Here is a 25271-nt window from a genome sequence, read left to right on the forward strand (position 1 = left end):
AAAACTGTGACCCAAAGAAGGGTAAGCAGGGCAGCATGTGTTCTGGAAGGTGTATGAACAGGCATGTCACATCCACAGTTTTTGCAGGACCTTCAGGGGGCATGTAAAACACACAAGAACTGATCTTGGAGTCAATGACTCTGTGTGGTGGAGGAACTATATGGAAGGGCTTCTTCATGGAGATGCTGCTGAGAGGTGGAAAGGGGAGGCTTGGACAACCTGAGAAGTGACTGACAAGTTCACAGGAAGCCGCCCAGATGACTGTGCTGTCCAGGCAACCTCTGCATTAATCACAGGCAAAACCAACTTCATATGGAATGTACAGCCTGCCTGCCCTTGCACAGACAGATGAGCTGATCTAGATGACTTTGCCTGGTCCTGTAAGAGGCAGGCACTGTCAGACTGTGGGTGCAGGACCCCGTTGTCCCTGGCACAGCCTGAAGCATTACCCGGCAGCTTTGTGTGTCTCACCTGCTGCAGGAGCAGTGCTACACAGCTGCAGAATCTGCTGCATGTGGGCCAGCCTGCATTATGGAGCAGGGCATGGGACAGAGAACCCTGTGAAGGAATAGTGGGGAATTGCTCCCACAGGAGTTGGACTTGTGTCTGGCAGAAGAGAGCCTGCTCAACTAAAGCAGGCATATACTGGCACTCCTGAATAGGTTCAGAGTTCTGCTGCCTGCAGACTCAGAGAGAGGCAGAGCGTATTCCCCAACCCCTGTGGCCACACATAATAAGCAATTCTTTTTTTTTAGAACAGAAAAGCACCAAAGTGATTCTGGTGGGGAGTTGGGTTTGGTTTTTTTGTTGTTTTATTTCTTGAGGTTGTTTTTTTCCTGTAATGGCATGTCAGAAGAGGACAGTCTGCCTTCAGGACCTACCAAATTACAGTGCTCCACATAGAAGGGAAAGGAATGTGAAAGGATGCATGTGAGCCATGCACATCTGAGCACTAGTGAAACTAAAATTCATTGGTTTCCAGTACGTCTGTATACAGATGAGCACTACAGGGAGCGAGAACTTCTTTTGTTCAATCTCTTCAAACAAGGAGAGATAGGGAACAAAAGACAAGGGACAACATTACATAATACCAAACTCTTGGTTGTATACAAGGGGTCAGATCTCAAATGTAGGATGCAATCCTATCAAGTGACTCATTCCCACTGCTAACAGTTACTTTAGAATTTTCTTCTCACGGGAAACAGTTGTAGACCTTGCTAACACACCACCATATGAGCTAACCAAAGTGGGACATTCCTGAAAGTGTAATGATTAAAGGAATATTTTGCCTTCCAGAGAAGTGAGCACTGACACACAAGACTACAAAATGCCTCTGGAAACAAGGACAAGCAGTTGCTTTGCTATAATGAAATTTGTGAAGGAAATTGGGAGTGATTACTTGACATTCATGCGTGTGTGTTCTGTGTGTATAGATATTAATTAGCTGATCTTCCTCCAATACCCAGTAATAATTTGTTTCCATCTATAAACATCCATTTTAGTGTGATTGGACATGTAGTGATTTCACCTGTTTTATAATTGGGAAGTCAGTTTCACTAAATTTTAAAATAGAAATTAAGGAAAACATAGCTAAAAACATAGCTAAAATTTTTCTATTCAATTTTGTCTTGGGGTGTGGGTAAGAAAGGGGGGAAGTGGGAAAAGAACAGCTTTATTTCTCTTCTATTACAGTTCTTCCTTTCCCATGGGAATTGGCTCTCCCTTATGAATTGTTAATCAAAGAAAAATGCTCAGTGGGGACCACAGTCCCATGATGGAACACACCAGGAAATGGAGAGAGCAAGTGGTCTGCTCATGTCACAAGCTTTCATGGCCATTAGCTAGAAATGACAGCAACCAGAAAATGACAAAAAATGAAAAGGAATATGCTGGATAAAAATAATACAGTGTAAGGGCTAATCTCCTGCCAGTCAAATGACGTACAAGGAAAATGTGAATGTGATGGAGATTTGGTTTTGTTAGGAGTCATCTACTTGACGAAGCCAGGGCAGCTCCCTCAGCTGGCACTCTGCTGCTGGAGAGACGACCTCTCAGAACAGGATTTATGGGAGCTCTGACAGAGACAGGTATTATGTATTCTACAAGACACTTCTATAAGAAATTAAGACTATTACTACCAGTGAGAAGTTTAGATGAATGAATTTTAGGGCAAAATGAAGATTTGAAAGCACTATTGAAAGCACTAGAAATTTATCTGTCTTAACATTTACTACAACAAGAAAAGTAGGTGGGAGATGATGAAGACAAATGTGTCTTTTTTCTTGCTTGTTCTGCCTTTCTTAGCAAAGTCAGTTTTAAAAGAGAATTAAGAGGAAAGTAAACCATAACTTCATCTATTCATTTTTATCAACTTCAGGCACATTAAGAGAGATACTTTCAGAATGTTTCTGAGGAAAAATCTGTAACTCCATTGGTGCTGACTTGCAGTAATAATGGGAAAAAAATCAGAAAGTTAAACCAAGGCAGTAAAGAAATGTTTGCAACAACAGTGATGGATTTTGTTTCATTTACTCAGAAAAACCTGCCACATTTGTTCTTCCATAAATTTTAAGTGCAATCAACTAAAATGTACTTTTGTAAGTAAGAACACTTGTCAATTTATGCCCTGTCCTCAAGGCAAGATTAAGACATTGAATTTTCCAGCTGTTCCACATTGCTTTAATCAGCAAAACAAAATCTGAATGGAAATAAATTATAAATAAAACCTGCAGATTATTTTCTGGGTTTCTTGGGGGTGAAGAATTCATCTTAGCCCCTTCCAGCAGGAAACTAGACCTGGTGTGCCTTTGTAGAGCATTGAGCACACAATTCTACTTCTCACTGCTATGACATAAACATCAAACAATAACTGAAGACACAAATGACAGATTTTAAAAAATGTACCTAGAAATAAATTATATGCATTTTGAAGATAATTTAAAAAGTCACAAACATTTCTTAGAACATGAAACACTGTTGGCTGTACTGCATCAGTATAACAAAGTGATTTCAAGCAAAGACTTTTCTCATTTGCAAACACATTTGTTGTTGATTCTGCCACCTGAATACACTTAAGGGGCAATAAACTGATGTATACTTCACCTCCCTTTTGATGTGCTGTTTTACATTTTTTTCAGAACTTCTAAGGAAATGTTTAAGTTGTAGGAAATGTGTAGGATGCAAAAATAAAGAATTATGATACATACTACACTGTTTCTTTTAGAAAGCTTAGAAATGGGCTATTCAATACTTACTGAAAGCTGATATATTTACACTGTAAGAAGTAGCGACACTTGATACCCACCTTAACTGAGTAGGTAGAAAGTAATGCTAATCCACAGGAAGACAGTGAGCATGGCTACGCAGGCACCCAACACTTCAATATCTAGCAACCCTTTTATCACAGTTTCACTTTCAAAATTGTAAGTTTATTCCTTTAAACATAAGAAGTCTGAAAGACAGAAAAATCTTTTTAAATGGATGCAGAAACTGGGGTGTTTTCCTTTATGTATTTGTCTGACTAGCTAAGGTTATCTCAGATCTTAGTAAGAGATTTTATAGGAAAAAAAATCCTGCTTGTACCTGAACAATCACCAGACAACATTCCTCTTGTATGAAAATAATATACCTTTAATATATTTACAAGACTGACCAACTGGATGAAGTGGCTGTACTTCAGATGCGCTGCAAGAACTTTTGTTAGTGAACTATGCCACTATTTATACGTCTGTATTTTCTTGATATCAGTTATAAATCATACAATCAAATGAATCATGAAAGGGTTGTGAAGAATTGGACAAAAGGAATGTACACAGCAATAAAAAGAGGAAAAAACACAACAAAAATATTTGTATACCCAGTTTAAAAAATTATAATTTTTATGGTCAAAGTTGTCAAACTGATTTTTTTTCACTACTTTTTAGATAATATCAATTGACTGATTTTTTTACTTAATATCAACAGCTACAGTTAAAAGCCTTGCATGCTAGCTAGTAACGTCTATCCCTTGTAAAAATGTTCAGTATATATTGAATTCTTCTGGGAGCTTTGACATCACCAAGTGGTGAAACATATGACATTAAGATAAGAAAATAAAATTGTATTTCTTACCTTTTGGCCAGCCATTTGCAACCACAAATGAAAGAGTCGTTAAGATCTTCTGTTATTTTATATATCCCATAAAAGTGCATGTAAAAAACATTTCACAGAGTTTCTAGGTAGCATACAATGACAAGAGAGTCTTGGTTTCTGATACATTCAATTTGATAAATTTATGCAGTAAAATGAACAGATGCAGACATTGTGGTATCAGTTCTTTATCTTTGGTAAAATGATTTTGATTTATTATAGCTGTATTTGCTCCGATATCCATTTTGAATATGGTCTGCTATTACTTAAACCAACAGGAAACATTTAAATGGATATAAACAATGTGTTATTTAGTACATTCATGACTTTTTTCATACATTCTCTGAGAATGTTTCTAGCATATGGGCAAAACGAGCAAATGCTACTAACTATGATTTACTCCCAGTTTAACACAATACGTTTACTAGTTCTTGCCATCAGGGAAAACCACTTTGTTTTCCTTTTAAAGGGATCAATATGAGTCTAAGAACAATAAATTCTAAAAATCTGAAGTAAAAATATCAAATATTTTATACTTCCTTACAAATGCTAAAATAGAAAATTACACTGGAACTGACTTAAAATTTGCTATGACCCATCTAAGTAAACAACAGAAAAGGACCACAGAGAACATCAACAATTGCTCCAAGGTGTTCCAGTGATGCTCTGTAGGCAACCACTGTCTTTACTGTATTAAGAATTCATATTTGACTCTCTCTCACCCTTTCTATCAGTATTAAATTTTTTTAAAAAAAGAAAGAGAAAATTAGTTTTAAAGCAGCACTCTCCAGTGACAAGTCATACGGCAAATTCATATCAGGTTCTGGGTGGTCTTTGTTACACTTGAACATATTAATGATTCAAACTTGACCACACGAACCTAAGTTATACATACACAGTTATGTCTCCAAATAGCTACTAATTACACTAAAACAATTTGGCAAAGTGAGGGAGTTCTATATCCCTACACCCAAAATATCCAGATGCTGCTGCATTCATGGAAAGAATGAGTTACATTTCCACAGCTCATATGCTGGGACCCTGAAACACTGGATTTCACCGCAAAACCAATCTCTGCACATACTTTTTGTATATGCAATTCAATATCAACACTGGAAACACCTTTGGAATCATGATTTTGATAGGAAATAAGGTCTAAAATTTTTTAAAGTTCTTATTTCAGGTCTTTTTGATGTTGCTGATGCTTTTGCTGTTTTACAAACAGGGTGGCGAGCAGGTGATGGGAAGACGTTCCATGGGTATAGGCTTGGGTCTGTTCTGCTGGCTTTACTCAAGACAAGCAATCCTCAGTCACTCCAGCAGTTACACTGGACAAAACAATAACAGAACTCACAAGGGCAGGACCAAGCTTGTGGTGTCAATACAAAAAAACCCCATTCACACAGTGTTTATGCTCATGTCTCAATTCTTCAACAGGAAATTCTTGATTTTAGAAAAAAAACTAACGTAACAGTCAAAAATGCAAAGGACACCATTCTGACCTACTCTTTGACACAGCATCATAGCTTTCAGTACCTCAGTATCATGAAGAACAAAACAAGTGTGAAGCTGCAGTTACTGTAGAAGCAAAGTCTAATATTCCAATGATTTCAAATGAAAATGGCACTTTCAAATTTAAATTAAGTTTAGTCTACACATTTCAAAATCCGAATTAATTAAAAATACTGTTTATAACGGTATAATGAAAAACTGCTCTTGAAGAGCACAACCATTAAAAAAAAATTCTTTATTATTAGAAAGTGATAGAAAAGGAAGATGCAGAAATGGGGAGTGGAGCAATAGTTTCAATACATGTATTTGTACCAGTGAATATCATGCTCTCAGCGAGTCATTGATAGCTGTCACTGATGGTCTTTACCCATGTACAAATGTTGTCAGCCACTTCCCATTGCTGCTGTGCCAACACAAATGCAACACACACACTGAAGCACAACAAATTTAGTGCCTGACTGTCCCAGGTGCTGAGAACCCCCAGCTCCCTACAGGCCCTTCAGTCTAAACCAAAGCATATTCCTGACAATAATTTAGTGGTCAAAGTCTTAGCAGTTTAAAGAGCCTGTCACTTTTTTTGCTTTCTTAGCTTTTTTCAGTATATCACACTTTTTTCTGTTAGGACGCCGGCACCTTTCATCGATGCTCGGTATACATTCATAATGCCACACTTCTTCCATTTTCTCCACAGGATAAACTGCCTCCACGTAATGACGGATCAGTCTCAGTCTGATGGGATCAAGCTGTTTTTTATTACAAGCACCTGAATGGTTGTACTGCAGTCTCAGATTCTCTGGAGTAAAGAGTTCAGGAAAGAGTCTTACGAGAAGCCTGGCAGCAAAGTTGCCAACTGACAGGCTCTGCTGCACTATCTCTCTTATCTCCTTATCAGACAGCAAATACAGAGAAGGCACAGGGAAGTCAGGATTAGGAACAACAAGTTCATCGAGTGGTATCTTGCAAAAATCCTTGCTACTTCTTTCTGGTGGCAGTGGCGGCCCTTCAAATTCTTCCCGAAATCTCTCAGGGTTTATTGCATAGGTGAGAAATTCCCTCCTGTCGGGACCTGGCACATGGATCTTCCGTTGCTGTTGGTACGAGCGCCTTTGCTCCGTGTCTCTTCGTCGACACCTCTCGTCAAGCTTCCCAACAAACTCCAATGTCCACACTCTGTCATTCTTTGCTCTGGGGTACAGTATCTGCACATAATGTCGAATTAATTTAATTCTAGTGGGATCGAGCTGTTTCTTGCCTAAAGATCCGCTACAGTTGTATTGCTTCCTTAAGTTTTCATGAGTAAATAGTTCAGGAAATAAGAGAACAAGCAATCGAGAGGCAAAGTTGCCTATGGAAAGACTGCTTTCATATATGCTTTTAATCTGTTCTTTGTTCAACAGGTAATCTGGGACTGGGACATCAAAATCAGGAGGGGGAAAGTCAAGTTTGTCAAAATCTATGGGTACAAGCCAAATTTTTTTTGACCGTCTGCCAGGCTTTTCATATTCAAAACTGTCTTCCACTTTTATGATCGATACATCATCTGGTAAACTAGAAGAATCGTAACAGTCATCTCTCATCTGGTCACATTCACTTCCATCCATATACGTACTTTCAAGCTCATCATTTATTCGCTGAACACACTGCTGCAACCAGGCTTCTTCTTCTTGCACATCCGGAAAGTAAATTTCCGTGTACCTACGGATTATTTGAAGCCGATGAGGATCCAGCAGTTGTTTTCCAGAGTCTCCAAAGCAGCTGTACCTTTCAGCTAATTTTCTGTGGTCAAAGAGTTCTGGAAACAGTCTGTGCAACAAAAAAACAGAAAACTCTCCTGGTGAAGAAGCTTCATCTAAAAATTCATTGAGATCCTGAGCATCCAGCATGTAATCTGAGGCAATGACATTACTCCTGTCCAAGGACAAAGCTTCTTCCTGTTCTTTATCCTCAATAAAATGAGAGGATTCAACCTGCTCAGTCTCATAAAAACTGGATGATTGCACATTCTGCTGACTGTTTTCCATTTCCCTTTGAGCCCAAAATCTGTTGAAAAAATCATTGACTTGAGGCAAACACTCCAACTGCCACACAGCTGTACTCTTCACAGAAGGATAACAAACTTCCACATAGTTACGAATAAGCTGCAGATGAAGAGATTCAAGTTTCCTTTTGTTGAGAAAGCCACATGTACTGCAGCTCCTGCCGAACTCATCATCACTGAAGAGCTCTGGAAAGAGCTGCACGAGCAACCGGCAAGCCAGGTCTCCACCTGATGTGCTTTGATCCATGATTTGTTTGAGTTCCGTCGAAGTCAGCTGGTACTCCGGGGGAGGCTTGAAGTCAGCAACAGACTCTGCTGGACTGACTTGCTTTTTAATTCTGCTAACCTCCAGAGACAACAGGTCAACTTTACTGTGAAGCTGAGTCATATTGGTATTGAGGGTGTTCAGCGTGTAAAACATTTTCTGTATCAAAGAATATATATTTGATTCTGAATCTGCTGTGGCTGCTGCTACTGCAATGGCTGTGGCTGAGTCTCTTTTGCGTTGATCGTTCAAAGTCCGAATTTGCGAGGGACTGCTGGGGTTGATTTTTTCAAACAACTCGTAAGAAGCAAACTGCTCTGCTCCTGGTGGGTTCTTCTTCTCTGTGATTTTGTGTGAGATGCCATAGAGAGGTTTTTTATAAGATGGCGTGATTATGTCACTGAAGGATTCTTCTTCACAGAGCCATGTAACATTAGAATTCTTGTTCTTGTTTGGCTGCTCTGCATTTACCTGAGTGGGTGAGCCAGCATCTCTGTTCCTCATGTTTGAAAGGGAGCCCTTCAAATGAATAAATATTGTATTAGTAAGATTGCCTTAAAGATATTAGCTATAAATTTGTGCTTCTTAACTAGGCATTGTTACATGAATATGCAAAGTCAAATTTTCTCCAGGGGGCTTGTTGTGTTAAATAATAAAAATTAATAAATTCACTAAGAAAAATAAAAATACAGTAAGGTATTATTTAGGTTTCCTTTTTACTTCCCTTTTTTTGGCTCACAGCTCTCTCTATGGAATAGAAATGCAATAATAATTCTCAGTACTTTCTACCCACAGAGCTCTAATTACTCCTCAAATTAAGTATCATTAGGCTTCACCTTGCATATGAGGATCTTGGGCTGTAGAGAATTTTGGTGGCAACAAGTCAGCAACAGAGCCAAGAATAGCATCTAGATTTTCTGACTCCTAGTCCTGTGACCTTGCCATTACCTCCAACAACTGCATTTAACATTCCAGCACTCTCTTTAGGTTAGCTTTTGAAAATGTCACAAAGACTATAAACCGCAAAAAATATGCTTATTCTCTTTTTCTGATGTGAAACATTTATATACAGGTTTAAAAAAATCTCTTTATAATGGCGCAGAACTGCTAAACAAATGCTAAAAATGACTTAATTTTTAAAAGGTATTCTACTCAAATAACAAAGACGTGGAAAGTACCTTGGTACTATATCTTTTTAAAAAGGAAGCCTAACAGAAGATATCTTCATTTCTGAAAGTCAAGGAAGTTTAGACTCATGGATTTCTAAGTCCCTAAATTATTTAAACTATATAAATTTATATAATTTATAAATTATATAAAACCAGTAATGAATTCATAAATAGTTAATATTGTCAATTATTTGTAATTACTCCTCATTGCTTGAAATTGGAACTAAGCATTTTCATCATCTCACAGCATCTCAAAGGGCTTGGGTGATTTGGGGTTTTTTTTCCAAACACGAAGCTACTTGCAAATAATTCTTAAAAGTTAAGCAGACACAACAGAATCAACATCCAACATACAGAATTCAAACATGAGAAAACACTCCTAGATTTGTAAATGTTTCTATACTGAAACAATTTTCTTGGCTTGCTCCACGGAACATTAATTAGATAAAAAATAACAGAATTTGCATTCAAGTATTAAAACAAATGAATCACAGACTTCAGGTCTGAGCTGAGAGCACCAAGAAATTTGAAATTCTAGCGAAGACCACATTATGTCCTACAGTGAGGAACCTGAATTAAGGTTTCTTTCTTAGAAACAGAACTGTAACTTATGAAATAAATGTGGTCCCTATGTGTACTCACACTTGGCATTTTCTTACTGCAGTGACAAATTGAATCTAATTATCTTAATTTCTTATGCAATGTATACTCAAAGGAGACTAAGAAAGAACAAGCTGGTTTCCTCTCCAAGTTTAGAAACCAGCATTCAATTAAACTGAAGCTGTTTCCAAGTTCTGCTCTCACTCACATCACATTACCCTACATACGAAACCTTGTGTTTGTACGTCCAAAGCTGTGTGGAGAGATGATGAAATGAAAACGTAATGCCAAGGCAATGTATTTCAGTGTGCAGAATCCCTGGCTGTCATGGTGCTGATGACACCTGACTTCCACATCCTATTTAGAAGACTGTCCCACTCCAGTCCCACTCATAATAAAGCCAGAACAGTGACTGAACTGCAAGCAGACTGAAATCCACATTGCCCTCCGCTAAATGCAGGCTCCTAAGCTGGGACGTTGTCACACACCACCTGTACTTGTCAGTGAAGAAACAGAGGTAATTTCAGGTGGTAACAGAGCTCTGCCACACAGACATCACCTGAAAGCAGGCCATGAAAATCTCCACTACAATAAGCACAATACTGCTCCCCAGTCAAACTGAATTACAAAGCTTTTTACTATTTTAGATCTAAACAACAAAACAAAACATTTCTTACACAACCAGTGAGACCTACCAACTAAACTGCTCTTTCATTAACACTCCTGTTAACTGAGGATATGCCAAATATTCCTTCAGAAACTGCATATGATTCTTTCAATTCCTTCTCTACTACTAAAATACCTTGCTACTAAATAGTTTTTCAGGGCCATCAGGTATCTGTCAGTTCTCATTTGACTTCCTGCTATTTATTTTCCTTAATAAATTATGTAATAAAACCTGGCAATATGAGGGTAATTTCTATTATTGTGCACCTCACAAAGTCAGGCCAAATCAATATTAGAATGTGTATTAAAGAACATGAATTAATTATTTTGACAGCAAGATCATCAGAGTTTGCAGTCTCAGTTTTGGACACAGTGCTCTGGAGCTCATGCTAAGAGCTACAGCAGATTTTCACTATGATGGCAGCTGAACTTTTGCCTTCACTAATGCAGCTCCCAATGGCTGAATCTGGCTTCGGGATGGATTTGCATTTCAGAATATTTGCATTTCAAAAACTCATAGCCAGTGTTCTCCTAGCAAATGACAAAACATTTGGGCCTTAAAAATATTTAAGGATATTTTAGTTCAGATGCGTTCTCATTTTCTTTTCTTTTGCTTTTAATTATCTTGTCTATAGTTTACATCTGGGAACAGCACTATCCACACCATAAATGCATGGCTTTTGTAAATTCTCCAATTTAACAAATTAATCTTCTGTAACACTGATCTTTAAATATCCATGCATCTCAGATAATACTGCACCCATTTAAGATGATCAGTTCTAATGTACTATCAAAAAAAAGAAGCAAAGATATTGTTCTTTGAAACTCAATGTATAGAAGATAGTGCTGCTTTTCATACTACAGTTGTACAGCAACTTTTTATGTTCTAAACATTTTATGGACATTTGCAAAGTGCAGTATTTTGCAAAATATGATCCAATACAAGAAATTGTGAAACAGTCTCTCGCATTCTCTCTTGGAGTCCTAAGCCAAGTTTTAAAAGCTGCTTTGTTATTGTTCTGTTCAATGCTTGAATCTATTTACAACCTTTGCTGTGCTTAATAAACAAAGTCTAAATATCTGTAAGAATACAGCACATAATATTCGAGCACAGGAGTAAAGAATAAATAAATATACAAGCAAGAAACAGATTCTTTCAGACACATAAGAATATGGAAAAGTCCTGCACATAACATTTTTAAACGTGTAGTCTTTTCCACTTTGTTTTTTTAAAGAAAATAATGCAAAATTAATTCCTGATTATGAAGTGGTATTCAAAATTAAAAAAAAAAAAAAAAAAAGTGAAGTCTTCAGATAAAAAGTAATTTAGCAATAAAATTACCAGCCCAAAAGAAGCACAGTTCTGTTTATATCATAGACAGATGCCTTTGTGACATGCAGTAAAAATATACTACAAGCACAACATTCTTTAAAATAATCAAGATTTTTCCACTGTTTAAATAGAAATAGTTAATAAAGTCATCAATTAAAACATTATATTGACACTAGAGAAGTAATTAACTTTAAAAACACTGTTAAGCTTGAGGACTGTTTCTGGTTATTTAACTAAACATGCTGATTCATTGGAGTCAGCCAAGACTGAATTTTCATTGTTATTACTGGGTCAACTTCTGGTATTATAAATCCAAAGTTATAATTAATTTCAAATTAAATTTTAAAATTTATTAATGCCAAACAGGAAAATGCAAAGCAAGCACAGTTCAGAGACCATTATAAAGCTCTTTTAAGAATCTGAATGTAAGGAAAACAATCGTAAAAAGAAAAAGAGAAAGGAAAAGAAAGAAACCATGTAATAAGATTAAAACCTACCTACCACAGGCATTCAGAGGAAAAAAACAGCCCTAAGAAGTCAGAGAGATGATAGTCAAGAAAAAGAATCACAGAGAACTATGGCTATAAAGGAGACATGAAATGTGCAAATACAACATGGAATAACTGGCTAGGTAGCAGAAGAGCAGAAAAGGATACGTGCATTAGGATAGGTCACAAACTAAATATAACCCAGGGCCTGAAGTTATTCAAAAGAGGATGAATTTGAATCTAGGTTATTTTAATAAAGTGCTGAGTGTGAAAAACAGGAGGTCATTATACTGCTCTTAGAGGGTGGCAGGAGAGATGTGACTATCCAACACTGGACACTAGTCTTTCTGGACTCTCAAATGGAACAACAAAAGTATAAGGTGACTCCTGAGAAGAGCTAAAAAAAAGAATTTTAATCTCAAAAATAAAGGACTGAGGGTGGACGGCATCACACATATTTTCCCACACGCAGAAGATTTTTCTAGGAACAGATGATCATTGCTTTCCCTACTGAAAAGAACAAGGACAAAAAGAAACTTGCTCAGTTTCAGCAGAGATTAATTAAAATCTGCCATTGCTAGAGAGGTGAAACACAAGATCAGAATAATGGAAAAGACTGGGCATCTCCTTCACTGGCAAGGGAAACATCTGGATTGTCCCAAGTGGGATGCCACCCCAGATGCTGTAATACATTGCACTCTTGATATGGCTGAAATGTTCTGCATCCCTGCATTTTTATCCTTCAAATAATACACTAATTTATACTGGTTTCACTAACATTAAAGCTTTGTCACAGAAGAAGGAATTAGAGCCCTGATTCTACCGCTCAGGAATCAGCTGAAGGACTGTGTGACATGAGAGGGACTGTAATCAGTCATGCCCAGTTACTCTATATCACTGCCCCTACCTATGTTATCTGCTGAACTACAAAAATATAATTCACATAAATGAATTAACCAATTTGTGAAATAACCATATTTCACAAATATGATCACTCCCATGTTATTTAGAGAATACCCAGCCGAGTGCAAACTGGCTTCAGATAAGCCACGTTTGCAACAAACTCATTACCAATGCAAATTTAGTTAAAAGACTTGCATTCTACTTATAGCAGCAGTGAATTTAGCCTAGGAAATATGAATCAAAAAATCACAGTCATGTATAGAGAAGTCACCTCTTGCGTAAAGCGTCTCTTCTTCACGCTGGGTAAGGCATCCTGCTGGCCTCCTGACCCATCACAGCCAAGGGAGGTCTGTTTCCTTTTGTTGGAATCCTGTAGGCAAGTCACTGCGCCATCCAGTGAGTGTTTCTCAGCAGATCTGGAAGTTACTGAGCAGTCTAGAGCTTCATCTTCGTTTTCTGTTTCTACTTTCACATTTTTTTTAGGAATTTTAACTGAAAAAAGAGAAGGTTTAGAAAGATAAAGCACCCTCTCCAGAAAACCATGACTCACTATAATGTTCTGTGGTTTGTTTTTTTTTATGAAAACGTGTTTTGAAGAACTTCATTATTTTTTATGACTTCTATGGTAAGTGTATATTGGGGCCACCTCAAAGTCAAATCATTCAATTTTCCAGTAAATGACAGTTTCTTCTCCAAAGAAGAATCTAAAGTATAAACAAATGTTACAGGAGAAAGATTTTTTTGGAGGGGAGGAAGGATGTAGAGCAGAAATAAGAATGACTAACAAAGATAATGCCCTATTTTAGATAACTTTTTAAAAAACATTAGTGTAATTCGTCTTGATCCAATTGCATTCTTTATTACAAATGCTTTAAATCAACAAGTATTTTTGCCTGATCAAAAATTATACAAAGTATAATATTTTACCTTCATCATCATCAGTGATTTCAGCTGAATTCATCTTCTATCTCACTGAAGAACAAAACAAAAATACAAAAATAAATATCAGCATCTTCTGGAATCAGGAAATATCTACATCTCCTCTTGTAATTACTTTTCATCTAGAAGTATTGAGTTAACAGCCCATAGATAACTCCCAGTCTTCCCAATCTGTATGTTTGTAATAACTAGTTATTTTCAGTAACCCCTGTGGCCATCTATAGACCTGCCAACATACAAACTATATTGTTGATAACATACAGCAGGTTGGGAACCTGCTAAAACTCTATGTCTTTTTCTGGTATAGAGTGAACTCATTCTAACTTTCTCTGTAAAGTGTCTTGGCAGTATATAAATGGAAGTTAACTGTATTAAAGTCTTCACCCTTTACAAAATCACTATTATTACTGTCAAATGTTTTCATGTTGTCCTTGTGGTTTACACAAAATCATCACAGAAAGAAAATCCATCATAAATATTAACATACATGCTGGAATAAGTTTTTACTTAAAAATCTTTGATCTTTTGATATAAATTGCATCCATTCAAGCAGAATAATGCACATAGATCTATGTTAAGTCCTTTTTCTCTGTCAGTCTCTAAATAATGTGTTTTTTGTAGGGAAAAGTGAGTACATGTACTGTGCTAGCATGATTTTAGTGTTACTTCTCACATGAAAAACTCAGCTGTGTTTATGTTTACTTGAAAACTAATTTTGCAAGTTACTTGGGGGCAAATATCAATCTCTGGACACGTTCCTAAAAGATATTCTAAATCTCTGGAGATCTAGAAAGCAAACAAATTAATCAGATATCACTGACCCTTATGGGCAAGCAGCTGCAAACTGACACTCTCAACTGATGAGCAGATGACTGGCAAAATGTCACACTCTGCTCATGCTCCTCTACACACAGCATTATGCTTACCTGGCCTCAGAGCATTATTACTTTACACGTGCAAGTCAATAAAACCAGTCAATCAAAAATGTACATACAGCCCAGGAGGAGAAATTATAATGAAATTAGTAAGAGAGATGGGGAGAGAAAGACAGAGAATCTCTTGTGGAGGGGAAAACAGTCTGTACCTCTCTCCTGAATAATGCTGAATAATAATTTTTTCTTTACATCTCAAAATACTGTTAATAAACTCTGTAAACGCTTGAATGCTGTGTAGATATGAATTTCAATTTGTAGGCAATTTGATGGCTGTAATGGTAACTATGAGGTTCCATTCTGGATTAGATTTTGTATGATTTACAATGGGTAGCACCCAAACAAAAGATGTACAGATTTATAAAATCAGCTTACTATTACTGGGCCACCCTTGAAGTCAAGATACTCTTTAATGTGCTGATCTTCCACACAGCCCCTATATGCAGCCTTGTAAAGGGCATCGTCAAGAGGATAACAAGAGATTGTCTTCATCATCTTGTATAAAAGTAAGTCGCTCTCAGTTGGATGTAGAGCTACTACAAACCCCTCAGATACCTACTCCTTTCACCCACCATAATTCCCTATTTCACGACTTGAATTTTTTAATTGATCTATATATCAATTAAGCTATCTTAATAGTACTATAATCATGTCACTCAAACTTTTGCAAACTCTCTAGAGACATAACAGCATGAAACAAAGTGGTCCAGCTTCTAAACCACATGATAAGCCCTGATATGAGTTAATTCCAGATCTTATTAACTCAAAAATATTTACAGATTTAGACAAAGCCACTAAAGCTCTTTGTGAAAAATCCTACAGCAGTCTACTTTTCACAGCACCATCAAAAAGCTCTCCTGGACCCTAAGAAAATCCCATGGTACTGTTATCTTTTTTCCCTGATATCCCACATACATTGACAGTCACTGCCTGGATCTTCCTTGAACTTTTCCATACTGCACTAGGCTTGGTTCTGAGGGCTGTGGCACAAGACCAACACATGCCAGTGCTCAGAGAGTGTGAGACATCGTCTTTTTGTGAGGGCCTGAGGTGACAGTAAGCAAATCTACCAATACCACTACAAAATATTCTAAAATGGAAATCAAAATGATTTTTCAGACAATCCTAGACTGCTTCATCAGAGCAAAACAGTAAAAAATATTAACCACAAAGCCAGAAGAGAAGACTAAAAGGTGGCAGTGGACAGAACAACAAAAATTATTTAGCAGGGAATATATGGAATTATATGTTCTTTCTAATTCCTACTATTACTGCTATTCAAATAGGAGGAATGCTTTCGAAGAATTCCTATCGGAGAATAAAATCAAACTGAAAGCAGAAGACAAATGAGGCGCTGAAGAGCCACTCTTTAACACTGGAAAAAAGTGAAAATTAAAGCAAAGCAACAGTTAACTTTCTGAAGAAAATATCAGGAAGGCCAAAGGTACCCTGAATTCAGGTCAAATAACATTGAGTCAAAACATTGTTTCACAAATTTGAAATACATTGTTAACTTTTGATGTTTTTTTAAACCCAAAACTGCCAGAATACAATTAAAAGTGAATAATCAAAACCAGTGTCAGAACCAATGAGGCCTAGGAAGACTGTGTTCCATACCTGAGCTCTCTGGTGCCAAAAAAAAGCAGGAGCTCAAATTTTTTTCATTTTTGGGAGCCCTAGTAATAATCTCTTTCCTTATCTAGTTTCCTGTCTTCTTTGTGAGATTTGTAAGAACTCTGATATTACAAGAAAATGAAGCACATCTAACATATAACACCTTCTGTTAAGAGACAGGATTCAACTGTCCCTTTGATTTCCTGCCTCACAGCCCCACCTGTTCCCTTAGTCAAGCATGGGTGCCAACCTTATCCTTCCATCTTGATAAACAGTCAGAAAACAACTAATTTATTTTTTTTCCGGGTTACTTTCCTTGTAATTCATAGAGATAAAGGGCCCAGCTCAGGAGCATGCACAAGGTTTGGGCTGGAAAAATTTTTGAATTAAAATCTCTTCTCATACCAGCAAGCCATTGGCTTGGTTCAACTATTTAATGATACCTTATTTATTCCACAATCTTGCTTCAAATTTGGGTCACAGTGGACCCATGAGTGACTAGTGGGCCAACAAAGATGCACCAACAGAGCAAATGCATCATTGCTTCCCTAGGAAATTAGGATTTATGGAAAACAGGAAAGTCTGTATCTGTTCTTGAGCACGTCTGTGCATGCATGCTTGTATATGTAGTATTAACAACAATTTTGTTGATTGTTTTAAGTCCACTAAAGATAAAACATTTCATATTTGTTAAAGTACCGTTTGCTATGCATCAGCACTTATGAATAATAATAATTTCCTCTTAAAAAAGGAAGCCTGTTTTGAGGTAGCATTCTGGCCCAGACTGTGAGAATAAGCAAAACTGGAATAAAAAAATAGTCTAAAAGATCTTGGGGCAAAATACTGCAAAATGCAATTGGGTAAGAAATACATACAGTAAAGCAAACCCAACAGTTGTTCTTTGTCATGCTGAGTATACAAAACATATTTCAATCTTATATGTATTTTTTTTTAAATGTAAGATAAATATACTTATCCTCAGCCTAATATTACTCAACGCTATCTAGAGGACAGCTGTTAGCAAGTTCTAGGAAAGAGTGAACACTCTGTGCTGAAGTTGGGAGCCTGCAACTGTGACTGGCAGAGCGACCAGCTTTGGCAGCTTTATCTTGCTGGGATACAGACAGATGCACGACATCCTGTTTTCTGGTGAATCCTCTGGAAGATTCCAAAACAAACCAAACACCTACAGCAGCAGCTACGTCAACAGCCAGATTCAAGGGAGTAGGGAAAGAAGGGGGGTCCTGGCACACCTTGTCAGTCACTATTGGACAAGTTCCGTCCCCACAAATCCTGCTCTCCCTTTTCATCAGACTAGGAAATGAAAAAGACAGTTCAATGAAAGGACTTAACACTCCCCACTTCGATTACTCTTGCTTAGACATCTGCTCTATTACAAAAACCTTCCAGGTCATGACACTTAACTGCACTGTTGTATCATTTTGGTAACAATATTCCACATTGAAATGGCATTACCCATAGTTAACAGAGAAGCCCAATGCATAGGGCAGTGCTGGGAGTTCCAGAGTATGGAAAACAAGATTCTTGAATGTTTCTCTATGCATTTCATGTTAATGACCACCCTGATGCCGCTTTTGCATGTAGAACAAAACATGCGATCCATTTACTAAAAATGCACCTACCCAAAATATCCACTGAAGTCTTAAGGATTTAAAGCACTGGGGCACAACAGATTTTATGAGTAAGGGAGGAAACTGCAACTCATACTTGGAATGTATTTCAGTCTCATATCATCTAGTATAATGCATATTGCTACCTAAAAGTAACATAAAGGTGTATCTAATTATTGATACACAAAACAAAACTGAATCCTAACTGATTGATAATTTAAATCTTCCCATAATGTGCATTCTCCTCCTCCTGTTTACCGCCTAACAATTAATCATGTGTTTTCCCTGGAGGACACTTTCCCAACCACTCTTATGATTTTGACCATTATAAAAGCATAATGCAGGGAGAAAAGATCCTGCCCATAATCTAAGATGAAGGCAGTTCTCAACCTTTGCAATCATTCTTAAAGAAAGCTTGACTGATCACTTTCACATCCTGACTTAAAAATGGAACAAAAAATTCCACCAGAAAAAAATACTGCTGTTCTGCTGTTTGTAACTGAAGAAGTAACTCTTTACACTTTGAACTCCCATATCTAATGTACTAAGTTCTGACAAATGAAAAAAATAGTGTGAAAACCACATAGGAAAGTATAAAACTGTGTACATGCTGCATGTGGAAAGTAATTCAGATTTTATCACACTTGTTAACGGTAATCATAAATGAAAATTAATCACTACCTTAAACAAGATACTAAATAATAACAATAATGATGATTATTATCAGTTTTATAGAAGCTTGCTGTTTAGAATTTTAACTCCTTGCAAAACATTTTACTGTTCAGTTCACTAATGCACGGTAAATATGTAGAAGCTGCTTTTTGGATGCACATCATCCCAATAAGTATTTTAGCTTCTTTGTGTAGATTGGCAGGAATGTGCCAAATTCCTCATTATTGACTACAAGAATGCTATTAAAAACACAGGGATTGAGACATTGTGTATTAAGTTTATTCCCTTTAAAGCCTCACGGTGGTACACTGCTTCATATATAAAACTCAAGTCATAATGAAAAGTGTTCTTGAGTGCTGCTTCTGAAGAGGTCAACTGTTCTTTTACATTTTAGGCAAATGTTAAGACATACATGTTTGCTAGTAACATTAAATATGTGTTTGATAACATATGTAGAATAAACTGCTCAGTTTCCTTAGCTTTCAGCATGTGATGAGAGATACAACAGCCCTCTTACAGCATAGGTATCGTAATAAAGTTATATAAATGAGAGGAGCACAAAAAAAGTGCTGATCTTTCAAGGAGATGACACTAGCTAAATTTTACAAGATGTGTACATTGAGCTGCTGTTTAACAGCCAAAATTAGCACCTCCTCTTCACATACCATCCTGCAACAGGACTTTATCACAAAATTGCAGTGGAATTACACGATGTAATTAGAGTATGATTTACCCAGAGCCATTGTAAAATACTGTACATATATTCATTCTCAGCAAGTAACAATGATTAATCAATTAATCTCAGCGAACACTCAAGTGTCTGAGATTCTGCTCCCTGAGTCTCTGCCTGTATTTCATAACATGCACTGGGAGAACAACAGAAAGCATCCAAAGCTTCCCATGGGAAGTCCAGAGCCTTGAAAGCTGGTGTGGGTAGGCGGAAGCAGTCCTGTTCCACGCAGCAGGTGAGCAGAGGGCTGCTCTAAGTGCCTGGCAACGGTGTAGAACTCTGTCCCTCATGACATCTTAGAAAACTGATTCCTACAGAACAGCTGGAAATAATGAGAGGAAACAACAATTCTCAACAGCCATCCGTACAGCCCCAGAGTCAAAAAGGACTGGAGGCGTGTGCCCTCTGCTCAGGCTGCCCAGGAGCTGCCTCCTGTTCAGGGTGCATGCTGCTTTCCAGGCTGTCTCTTGGAAAGCTCTCCTGCTGGGCTGAGAAACAGACCTAGAGAACTGAGAGTCCTGCATTCTGCTTCGGGTGCCAAGTAATCTGCATCTTTTATTTCCTAGCTGTAGCACTGGGTTCAATAATTTCAATATTGCAATTATCCTCAGGGTACATTTGATTCCTCAAATTTTTAAAAAACAATGCAACTCAAATTCAATTCAACTAAATTAGACATAAATACCACTCCAGGACTGAGCCAGAAAATGTATTTCTTAGAGGAAATGTTTGCCTTTTGTTCAGATCTATGGTCCAGTGATTTGACTTTAAATTTTACATGATTTTGATAAGGCCTTATAAATTTTGAAGCAGCAGAGGCTTGAAGAAGTCCAATACCTGAAACCACCTTAATAAAAAATGCCTACTAACAAAAAACAGGTAATTTATTTGAAACTGACTGCCCAACTTTAAGAAACTGAGATCTGAATGTTGCCTCATTTAACTGAGCAAACAGCAAAATGTAAGTAGACATTATATCAAATACTAAAAGCGCTCTACAAATGCTTTCTATTCTATCCATTTTGAGGTAGTAGGGTGCTGCAGCATAATTTCACAATAAAATTTGTTCATGATATCCAATACTGACACTTATAATAGTAAGTATCAATATCCCATGCTGATTCTTGTAATATTAAGTATCATAGAAGACAGTATTGCAACACTACAAGCATTCTGACTACAAATACATGAATAGTAAGTTCTAAAACTACAAAGAAAGATTTTAAGAAACCAGCAGATGTTGTTGGAAGTACTACTCTTATGGACAGTAAAAATCCCTATACTTAACATAGTTCGAAAATCTCTCTTCCTGCCCTGTGGAGCAGGACATGAAGCCTCAAGTCTACACTGAAGCCAGCCTGCAACAAGGTTATTTTTCCAGTAGGACTTGGAAGGCATGTTCTTAATTTGTGTCTTTCATATTTCAGTTTAATTAAGTTGAATATGCAAATTAAATAAATTTTAAAAACAGCCAAAATCACTCTTCCCAGTTTTCTCACAATTTGCCTAAAACTGAAGTTTTTTTAATGTGTCCTCTGTACTTTTACCACACAGCAACTCAATCTTGCAGAGGTCAGCAAAACACTAACCTGGTTTATTTCCAGCAGTAATGCATGAATTTGTCTTTTCTTCAATCACGTGTTTTCCACTGGTCTATTAAAAACATTTTGCTTTCCTCTCTCCCCTCTCACTCCGCTTTTATTTTAAAATACTATTCCATCTGAACTTTGTGCAAACAGTTTAAATTCTCCTCCAAACTGCATTCAACTTTCGTTTATTTTTGTCCACTGAACTTACCTAAACTATGAAAATACTTAGCAAAGATAGAAATTCAGTTGGTCCAATGCTGAGTCTGATTTAGCAGGAGAGAAGAAAACGTACCAGCACATATGGGCAATTATTTGTTTTATGAGATGTAAATCATTCAAGTTGGAACTAGGGAAAAGGTTTCTCTTTCCCTGCTTAGACGTCTTTGCCCCATGGGTCGGGCATGCACTGTGTTTATAGGTGGCACCGACAAACCCTACTCACACTTCAACCCAAAAAAACTCTGGGACTGCGTCAACGCTATGTGGGAGCCGTCACATGGCTGTTGGCCTGCCGCCGGCTCGCATTCTGCTGGTTCAGAGTTTGTTCCCTTCTATTTACAAAGGGCTGTGTGGACACATCGCAGGAAAAAGTAGGGTAGAGGCGGCGGGCGATCAGGGCAGGGGAAGCGGGCGGTGATGGGGACACGGGCAATGAGCGGTGATCCGGGCGGAGGCAGCGGGCGATCAGGGCAGGGGAAGCCGCGGGTGGCCCGGGGGGAGATGATCGGGCCAGGGCCGGCCCGTTCCCCCTCAGTGCCCTTCACCGGGCCCCTCAGAGCGCGACCCAGCAAGGACCGACACGAATTACAGCGCAACCACCCGCCCGCCGCTCCTCCCGCCGCGTACGATAGGACAGGCGGGACCCTGACCCCGGCCCCGGCGGCCGCGTGGCCCCGCGAAGCCCCGTGGCGGTGCCCGGGCGGGCCCGTGGCGGGGGCGGCCGGGGCCGGTGCCGGGCAGCGCGCGCACGGCCGGGGCTGCCCCCGCGCCCACCGAGGGGCGGCGGAGCGGCCGCCACGTGGGAGCGGCGCGCGCGGCGGCGGCGGCGCGAGGCCCCGCCCGGGGGCGGGCGCTGCGGCGGGGGACGCCCCGCGCGCCCCGCACGCGGCGCGGCCGCGGCCGCTTCCGCGGTCAGACCCACGAGCCCGAGGCGGAGGCGGCGGTTGGTGCTTCCGGTCCGAACCCTGCCCGGGCGGATCTGTGTGGCCGGCGCGAGGGTGGAGGGGGGGGGGGGGGGGAAGGGGTTAAGGTGAGGCTGTAGGTGACGGCGGCGTGACCGTTCCGCCGTGCCCCCGCTCCCCGCGGTCCCCCCTCCCCCAGCCCCGCGCACGGAGTCGCCCGGGCCGGGCGCCCTCCACCCGCGCCGCCGCAGCGCCGTTCGGAGCGGCGAACAAAGAGCCCCCCGCCCGCGCGGCCCCGGCCCGCGGGCGGCCGGAGGAGGGGCCGGCCCCGCGCCTCCCCCGCTCGGCCCCCCCCCCCTCTCCCCGTTCCTCCCCCACCCGCCGGGGCGGCGCTGCCTGCTCGCCGTGGGGTGCGTGGAACGGAGCCCGTCCCCGCCAGCGGCGGCAGCGAGACTTACCTCTGCTCCGCGCGGGGCCACGGGAGCCCCGGGGCGGCGGGGGCGGCTGGAGCGGCCGCCGCTGGAGCCCGCGCTTCCCCCCCGCTCTTTGTGTGCGAGGGTCCGCGCGCTGCGCTCTCGCGTGACGTGACGGGACCGTGTGTCATTTCCGCACAAGGACACCGAGCCCCGACCCGCCGCGGCCAGCGCCACCCGCCGCCCCGGGGCAGGGGCAGGGGAGGGAGGGAGCGGGGGTGGGGGGGGAGAGCGGCCCGCTCCTCCCCCGTCCCCTGGCTCCCCACCCCTCGCCCTGCCCGGCGCTGCCACTGGGAACGCGCGCGGTTCCCACTGGAGACCCCGCGCGCCCCCGCGCCGCGCGCGCCCCGCCGCCCACTCGGTGCCGCGCGGGCAGAGGCCCCGCCGCCGGGGGGGCCGCGTGCCCGCCCCGCGACACGCCTTCCCCGGGACCCCGCGCTCGCACGTGGGGCCACCGCCTCTCAGGGACACGGCCCCGCGTGACGGGACCGGGGCCGGGGACCGGCGGGGACGGGGCGCGCTCGCCGCCGGCGACCACCGCCGCATGGAAAACGCGCTCCCCGCCCCCGCCGCCCTCCCCGGCCTTTGCGCGGCCGGGCCGCTCCGCGCGGTCTCGCGTGGACGCGGCGCCCGCGCGCCCCGCAGAGTCAGGCGGCGGGCCGCGCACGTGCGCGCGCGGGGGGGGCGCGTGCCCACGGCAGGTGGCGGCGAGCACGTGGCCGCGCGCGGGCACACGGTCCCGCATTCCCCCCGCGCCTTCCCAGCACCCACCCGCCACTCGCGTCCCGCCGCCGCCAGGCTGCGACAAAACCGGGGGGATCCGGGTCATCCCCAGGCAGAGCCGGGCTCCGGCCGCGCCGGCGGAGGGACTGCCCGGCAGTTCCTAAGACCCCGGCCGCACCGATGCCGTAAATCCGTCCCCACGGCGGCGTGCCCGCGGGTCAGCCCGGGGCAGCCCTGCGGGCGGAGCCGGGGGACGCGCCGAGAGCTCCTCGCACACACGGACTGTGACACCCGCACGCAGCCCCTGCCCCGCCCGGCAGGCTCCGGCCCCCGGCGCTGCCCGGAGCTGGCGGCACCCGTGGGAGCGCTGCCCGCCTGCCTTTATGTGACCTTAACGCGGGTTTCTGTGCATAGTGCCAAGTAGGAAACGTCGGTGTTTGGTGCCGCGTTAGGCTTCAGCCTGTACTTAGGGAAAAAAAAAAAAAAAGAAAAAGAAAAAGTTATTTCAGTAAGTTGGTTTAATTCAGATCCAGGCTTTTTCCCACGCTGGTTAGACACAAGACCGCTTCCAGGCTCCGCATTTGGGGGGCAGATGGCAGCAGTGATTTATAAAACAGACATCGCATTCTTTTTTAATTAAGTATCCTTGTAGATTTTATCTTCCCTGAAATTGACAGGAGCACATAAGACATTACATTAGTCTGCCAAATCACACGTGCCCTTTCGACTTAGAGCTTGTAGAAAACCAAACCGTTTCCCAAAGATTAATAAATAAAAATTGTGGGAGAGCAAAGTCTGGTTTTGTAACCTATGGCAAATTCTGGCAGTTATGTTTTTTGGCTATATGTAACATACCTTTGGAACTTGGCGGCTTTGTGTGAAATGTTTTACTTACACAATGAACGTGCTGCCGTTCCTAATAAATAGATTAATTTTGCTGTTAATAAAAGTACACAGCCAGGTGGTCTAATTATATTGTAATTCTTTCACTTTTCTTCTTTTTTTCTCCAGAGTTATTAGAAGTTCAGTCTAAAGATGTTGATAAAAGATGTTTATTATAAAATAAATAGGTGAGGTCTGATATTACCCTGAAGGATGATGGATTCTGTGCAGCATGGAGGATGTATCTGATAGAAGTTACACGGCAAATACACACCATGCAAGTGGCAAGTAAATGTGACGGGAGAACTCGTGAGCTCTGAGCAGTGCTGTGAATGTAACAGAAATAAACCTTTCGTTTGTTATTTCAATTTTTTTTTTTTTAATTCAAAAGCAATACAAAGGCATATAAGTCAACAGAGAAATAACTGGGACAAAAATCCCAGATAAATCTTCTGCCCCATAAATAGCTCAGCACTTTCCTAGTCACATGCTGTTTTCTTTGAACTGAACAATAAAAGAGTGCCTCTTAAAATAAAAAATCCTCACCATTTCAGATTTTTGGCGCTTTCTTTAGAAGCAGTTCCCTAAAATTTTGTTATTCCGCTTATGTCGCTCTTCTAAATTTAGTATTTGGGACTTTTGGTATGTTTACAGTGTCATATTCCATGAATAATCCTAACAGATAATAGTTTGTTGATTTTAACTTTGACTGCTCCTTTTATTATTGCTGTTGATAGACAGCTGTTAAAAGGAGCCCTTAAAAGCGGAAACCACCAGCATTGTAACTCCGCCGATGAATCACTCCAACGAAAGATACATTTATGAACAAGACAAGTGTTCTGCAGTTAGCGCATCGTTCTCTC

The 25271-nt window shown here is 40.9% G+C and overlaps 1 protein-coding gene across 5 annotated transcripts; it reads right to left on the reverse strand.

Annotated features, from left to right (window-relative positions):
• Nucleotides 1-1656: 1656 nt before the first annotated feature.
• Nucleotides 1657-24757, reverse strand: BEND3 (BEN domain containing 3). Of its 5 annotated transcripts, none has more exons than XM_058836847.1 (4): nucleotides 23575-24757; nucleotides 14030-14074; nucleotides 13374-13594; nucleotides 1657-8462 (listed from the first exon to the last, which is right to left on the reverse strand). In XM_058836847.1, exons 2-4 carry the CDS (start codon nucleotides 14061-14063, stop codon nucleotides 6189-6191), a joined length of 2529 nt encoding a protein of 842 aa, XP_058692830.1. In that variant the 5' UTR covers nucleotides 14064-14074; nucleotides 23575-24757; the 3' UTR covers nucleotides 1657-6188. The 5 variants fall into 5 exon arrangements, with proteins under 5 accessions (XP_058692830.1, XP_058692829.1, XP_058692831.1 ...); XM_058836846.1 differs by lacking the exon at nucleotides 23575-24757 and adding an exon at nucleotides 22789-22978; XM_058836848.1 differs by lacking the exon at nucleotides 23575-24757 and adding an exon at nucleotides 21210-21231.
• Nucleotides 24758-25271: the final 514 nt, after the last annotated feature.

The sequence above is a fragment of the Poecile atricapillus genome, chromosome 3 (genome assembly GCF_030490865.1).
Source record: "Poecile atricapillus isolate bPoeAtr1 chromosome 3, bPoeAtr1.hap1, whole genome shotgun sequence".
In the NCBI taxonomy this organism is placed as follows: domain Eukaryota; kingdom Metazoa; phylum Chordata; class Aves; order Passeriformes; family Paridae; genus Poecile; species Poecile atricapillus.